Source organism: Hemitrygon akajei, chromosome 29 (genome assembly GCF_048418815.1).
Source record: "Hemitrygon akajei chromosome 29, sHemAka1.3, whole genome shotgun sequence".
In the NCBI taxonomy this organism is placed as follows: domain Eukaryota; kingdom Metazoa; phylum Chordata; class Chondrichthyes; order Myliobatiformes; family Dasyatidae; genus Hemitrygon; species Hemitrygon akajei.
In genome coordinates this window covers 31,597,452-31,604,145 of record NC_133152.1, presented here as the reverse complement: position 1 = coordinate 31,604,145, position 6,694 = coordinate 31,597,452, and the positions used below count along the sequence as shown (strand labels likewise).

Genomic DNA, 6,694 nt, shown 5'->3' with positions numbered 1-6,694 from the left:
CTCCTTTTGCATATTGCGACTCACTTTTCTCTTGAGTCTCTGACCCCCCACCCCACTACCAGTGTGTGGTTCAGCACATCAAACGTTGGCAGGCTAGTTGACATAATCAACCATTGGCTATCAAACAGCCTTCCCTTTTGGGAGGGGGGGCATCAGATAAAAGTAGGCCCTCGGAATCCCTCTCCACTTGAGGTGTTCGCCTTGGCTCAGTGGATTTCCATCTTGCCATGAATTTAAATGTCATCCCAGGTTTCAGCCTGCCATTTGAGCTTTCATTCTCAGCACAGTGACTACTTCAGGGACTTCAAACTGCTGTGGGATGTTGGTTGAGGCACCGGTGATGGTAAACCAGCTGATATCTGTTAAACCCACCCAACCTGGATTAAACCTACAACCTTCGAATAGAAAATGCAGATTGTTAGAGTCACGTAGTGCCTGAGGAGATAAAATAGAGATAAGCAGATGAACTTCCATCAATAAGAAAACCTCTCCTGTGTTGCTGGGTCATAGTGTGCTTTGACCTTCTCACTACCCCAATGAGGGGCAGGGTGAATGCTTGCACTGTGCGGCAGTGCTGTTGCTCGGTTGCCAGAGAGTGAAGCCAATGCCCTCAGAGCAGCTCATTTGTGCCTTCCAGTGGATATCTTGAATACAACACCAACAGAGGCCTTGGGATTAGTGGAGACAACAGGAAAATGAGCTCATCTGTAAACAGTTAAAGTGTAAAGAAAGTTTGTCTGTAAGTATCACAATGTGACGATTTTAAGTTTCCAAGTTCTTTTCACCATCAGTGAAGCCAACATTAGAATCTGACCCCTTACTCTGCCTGTATCCTGTTGCTGCCAATGTCCTCTTGTCTGGGTTCAGGGTGATTGATAGGCAGCAGTAACAGGGTTGTCAACATAGAGAGAGAAAGCCAGAAGCCACGCGCTGCTTTCAAATACCAGTCGGAGCCCTGCTAACATCCACAGAGGCCTCGTTCTTGGAGAGGAAACTTTCCTAAGTCGGTGTACTTGTATTTGATTGCTGTGGCTTTGGACTCGCTAGAGTTCAGAAGGATGAGGGGGAATCTCATAGAACCCTACCAAATACTGAAAGGCCTAGATGGAGTGAATGTGGGGACGATGCTTCCATTTGTAGGAGAGCCTAGGATCCAAGGACACAGCCTCAGAATAAAGGAAAATCATTATAAAACTGAGGTGAGGAGGAATTTCTTCAGCCAGGTGGTGGTAATTCTATGGAATTCATTGTCACAGAGGGCTATGGAGGCCAAGCCATTGGGAGTATTTAAGACAAAGATTGAATGTTCTTGATTGGGTAAGGGGTTAAGGGAAGAAGGTGGGAGAATGATGTTGAAAAACAAATGGTGGATAGACTTGATAAGCAAATAACCTAATTCTTCTCCTATACCTTATGGTCTTGTGGCAAGCACTGAATTCAGTTGAAGAGTCATCCAGAAAGGCATACCAGAAACACCCCAGATTTTACCAGGCCTGACACATGGGCCTATTCCATAAATCCATTACAATAAATGCTGCACGCTGATCATTGGTAAAATTCTCCCTAATTATAACCATATAACAATTACAGCACGGAAACAGGCCATCTCGGCCCTTCTAGTCCGTGCTGTACGCTTACTCTCACCTAGTCCCACTGACCCACACTCAGCCCATAACCCTCCATTCCTTTCCTGTCTATATACCTATCCAATTTTACTTTAAATGACAATACTGAACCTGCCTCTACCACTTCTACTGGAAGCTTGTTCCACACAGCTACCACTCTCTGAGTAAAGAAATTTCCCCTCGAGTTACCCTTAAACTTTTGCTCCCTAACTCTCAACTCATGTCTTCTTGTTTGAATCTCCCCTACTCTCAATGGAAAAAACCTATCCATGTCAACTCTATCTATTCCCCTCATAATTTTAAATACCTCTATCAAGTCCCCCCTCAACCTTCTACGCTCCAAAGAATAAAGATCTAACTTGTTCAACCTTTCCCTGTAACTTAGGTGCTGAAACCCAGGTAACATTCTAGTAAATCTTCTCTGTACTCTTTCTATTTTATTGACATCTTTCCTATAATTCGGTGACCAGAACTGTACACAATACTCCAAATTCGGCCTTACCAATGCCTTGTACAATTTTAACATTACATCCCAACTCCTATACTCAATGCTCTGATTTATAAAGGCCAGCATACCAAAAGCTTTCTTCACCACCCTATCCACATGAGATTCCACCTTCAGGGAACTATACACCATTATTCCTAGATCTTCACCTTGTATAATAATGCAACACAGAACATGATTTAATCACAGTGTTTGTGCCAACATTTTATAAGTGTTTTCTCAATCAATGTCAATCACCTACTCTCTCCCCTTTAACTCTGCCCTTCTGTTTAGTAAAGGACTGGGTCCAGTGTAGCGTGTAGAGCATCCACTTCATAGTCGAGATTCCTCTGTCCTTTTGTTCTGGTTGGAAGCAGCATGGCTCTGTTTATCCTTCCATGGGCCAATAAGACAAATGAAAGTTCCCTGTATGCAGTCCAGCTGAAAGTGTTCCCTTAGCTTAATCTAGGGACTGAACCTGTTGTACAAGACCATTGAACCTCAAGGGAGGCAGAACATCACGATAGTAACAGCCTACTTTAAATAGATTATTTAACCTCTTTGACAGAAGAAAAAAATAATTGCTATCTTTCTTCCATCCTGTTTTGACTCACAAACACCAAACCCTCGACGAGACAGAATGTCTTTCTCAGCACCAGCTGCGGTTAAAGTACTTGGGGCTTTTGAGGCTATATGGGAAGTGAAAATATTCAAAGGTGTGGTTTATCAAATACAGATTCGAAAAAAAAACAACACAAAGTTTGCACACTGCAGAATATTAATGAAACTTGACTTCCATTCTGGTACAATTCTACCCTGAAGAGACATCTCTGCGTAAAACGGGGACTTTTCTTTCTCTGGTACTGATGGTCCCATTTATAGGCTAGACTATTTTGGGACAGGGTGTTTACAGTGGTTTAGCACATTCCCTTTCACTTCTCAGAACTGGACTCAACTCTGACCCAGACTAAATGGATTGAGAACCTCTGTCTGTGAGAGTCCAACATGAAATAATGTTCTAGGCTGTCACAGGAAGGAGAGGTGTGGAAGGGAAAGGACTCAAGATGTGGGATCCTTCTGGGAGATCAAAGGGGTGTGGGGTTGAAATAACACAGTGGTGTTACTGCTAAAGCTTGCACAAAGCCGTTACGTTCTTCGGCAACTTGATTACTTGCTGGGCACTTTGTACGGCTCCTTTCTGGCCCCTTTTTTGCTTGTTTTCTGTGGTATAACTTTCAGCAGCATGAAAGCAGGCGGAAGAGTGCGAGCCAGGAAGGGAGGACTTGTCACATCCTTCACCATGATAACATAGTCACCTGAAATCAGAGATGCATCATTTTGAAACGTTATTTTGAAATTCTAACTTATTCTGCCCACCCCCCCACCCCTTCCCCCGAATTGAAGCACTAAGAACAACTGGCCTCATGTTCCATAAGTATTCACAGCCCATGCCCCAGCCAAAGGGTGGCACGGTAGCGATTTGGTTAGTGCAATCGCTTTACAGTGCTGGCGATCTCCGATCGGGATTCAATTCCCACCGCTGTCTATAAGGAGTTTACACGCTCTCCTTCTGACCGCTTGGGTTTCCTCCCACATTCCGAAGATGTGCTTTCGGGGTTGGTAAGTTGTAGACATGCCATGTTGGTGCCGGAAGTGTGGCGGTCTGCCCTCCGCACAGGCCTTGCACTGAGTGGGTTGCCGACACAAAACGTCAGATTTAACTGCATGCTTTCCTCTACACATGACAAAAAGTTAATTCAACCTTTAACCATGTATATCCTTGTGTGGTCTTGCCCGAGAAGAACCATATTTTAATGCTGATTCCTGACCCTCGTAAAAAGGTCTTGAAAACAAAATTGTACATCTCAGAACTTCAGCACAAGAGGGCTTTTATGAATCCCACAGCAAGCACACCGTCTTGGTGGCTGGGTAGGTAAATGAGTTACCAAGTTCAATATTGGGCCACACAGATTCTAGCACCATTTTCCTGCCTGCCATGATGTCATCAGGGATGGTACAGCACCCCAGAGCGACAGTAAAATATCAACCATCAGTCAACTGCTTATCTCTCCGATCCTAATGTGAAACTGTGCTTTCATGTTGAAATGTGGGCAGGACAGGGATCAGCTTGGATCATAAACGGCCTTTCCAATGAACGAGGAGGCCTTTCACCCCTGCACCTCAATTAATTCACATCTCATCTTCACTTGGTATCTGTCGCAGCTCTAAACGAAGAAATTGTACCTTATGAGCACAGTTTGAGGTATGAGTAAGTGGGTGGGTCAGTGAAATGTTGCTGTTCCCAATGTTCCTTTATCCAGCAGGAGTTGACAGATTCTGGGGGAGGAGGAATGTCTCCAAATGAAGCATAATATTAATCTTGGGATGAATCAGACAAATCACAGTGTGTGTGTGTTCCCGTGTAGTAAAAATATTTTTACAGCTGAATCAAAATTGTGGAAGGTTGTGTTATCTTTGTCTTTGGACACAATATACAGAGGGGGAGGAAAATGGAGATTATAAGTAAATAGCAGTTCAGCATTAAGCTGGAAGCATCATGCATTTCTGTAGCATTTTTCATGACCTCATGACATCCCAAGACCCTTTACAGCTGATGTCCCTGTTGTAAGAAGGCAGATTTGTAAGGAATAAGCTCCCACAAACAGCTAAGGAATGAACAGGATCCTACCACTAAGCACATCTTTCCCTCTAACCATCCCCCCCCCCCCCCCCCACTCTCCGCTTTCCGCAGAATCAGGGATTTACATGACACCCTTGTCCACTTGTCCCTCCTCACTGATCTCCCTCCTGGTGCTTATCCCGGCAAGAGGGACGAGTGCTACACCTGCCTCGCCACTATTCAAGGCCCCTAACAGTCCTTCCAGGTGAGCTGACACTTCACCTGTGAGTTTGTCAGGGTCATCTACTGTATCTTGTGCTCCTGGTGCAGCTTCCTCTACATTGGCAAAATCCAATGTGGATTGGGAGACTGTTTCGTAGAGCACCTTGGCTCTGTCCATCATGGAAGGATTTCCCTGGGGCTACCCGTTTTAATTCTATTTCAGATTCCCATTCTAACATGTCTGTCCACGGCCTCCTCTAAGGTCACAATCAGGCTACTTTCAGGTTAGAGGAGCCTCAACTCATTCTTTCCGAGTTGCCTCCAACCTGAAGGCATGATCATCGATTTCTCTAATTTGCAGTGGTGTCTCCCCCCCCCCCCTTTTCCATTCCTTACTCTGGTTACCCTTTAACCCCTTTTCTTCTTCTCACCTCCCATTGCAGACCCTCCTCCTTACCTTTCTTTCATGGTCTACTGTCCTCTCCTATCAGATTCCTCCTTCTTCAGCCTGTCACCTCTTCTACCTATCACTACCCAGCTTCTCACTTCATTCCCCTCCCCACCCACTCATCTTCCTCCTCACCTGGCCTCACCTATCACCCTCCAGCTGGTTCTCCTTCCCACCTCACCTTTGTATTCTGGCTTCTTTTCCCTACTTTCCAGTCCTGATGAAGGGTCCCGACTGTTCATCCTTCTCCACAGATGCTGCATGACCTACTGAGTTCCCCCAGCACTTTGAGCGTGTTGCTCTGAATTTCCAGTATCTGCATTTCTCTCGCGTTTCTGTTTAACGTGATGTTAGTTGAGGAACAGGACACCAGGAATAGTAACCCTGCTCTTCAAATCAGTGTTGTGGGAACTTTAACTCTTGAAGGAACAGCTGGTCTGGTGCTTGGTTAAGAGTCTCATCGGGATGATGGCATGTCTGACAGTACAGCATTCAGCACTGTACTGGGGAGGTCAGTCTAGCTTTGTACCAAAGTCTCTGGGTGGGACTTGAACAGACAACATGCGTGAACTGTCAGAGAACTGACAGTGATGAGGTTTTAATCTGAACCCACAAACTTGTTTCCACCTTTACAACCTGTGCTGAATGCTCAGAAGTGAGTTGGGAGGTGGGACTTGCTTCATACCGTGCACTAAGCCCAAAGTCCTCGGAGATTTTAATGACATTTAACACTGAGATTGACATTATACTACACAACAGGTGGGCTGGTGTGGTTTTAAAAAGAAGAGGTTATTTAATAACCCTAAACCACAGGGGTTGTTTTACTGTTACGATAACAAGGAAACTATGCAAGGCCTTAGAATTGGGATGCTGACATGCTCAAACTTGACCACAGATTAGGTTTTGCTGTTCACTGTGATTAACTTCACGGTTTCATGTTGACATCCAAGACAGTGTTTTATGTTCTGTAAAACTAATCACCCCCTGTCTAGTGCCAGCTCAGAGTGTGCCAGACATACTGGATTAGAAATATTAAAGTGTCATGTTCACAGTTGAACAACACTCAAGAAGTACAAACTGAACAACAATGTCCTCTGTTACAACAGTGTCATGTTGTCGGCTCTGAATGTCTCGAATGCTTCACAGAAATGATACACTTTTCTTACGTGGTCTTTGTAGGAATTTGGTGAAACAAAGAAGTCAGTTTGCGTCAGCAGGTTCCCAAATATCACCAATGGGTTAATGATCAGATAATCTGCTTTCTAATGAGATAATGAGATTAGTTTGGGAGGCTT

General features: G+C 44.7%; 1 protein-coding gene across 4 annotated transcripts in view; it reads right to left on the bottom strand.

The window, feature by feature from the left end:
- Positions 1-2,319: 2,319 nt before the first annotated feature.
- LOC140718405 (MORN repeat-containing protein 1-like) overlaps positions 2,320-6,694 on the bottom strand; it is a 253,380-nt gene continuing 249,005 nt past the window's right edge. For all 4 annotated transcript variants that reach the window (XM_073032116.1, XM_073032114.1, XM_073032115.1 and 1 more), the window contains one exon: positions 2,320-3,425. In XM_073032116.1, coding sequence (XP_072888217.1) covers positions 3,277-3,425 — 149 coding nt within the window. In that variant the 3' untranslated portion in view covers positions 2,320-3,276. The remainder of the gene's footprint in view (positions 3,426-6,694) is intronic.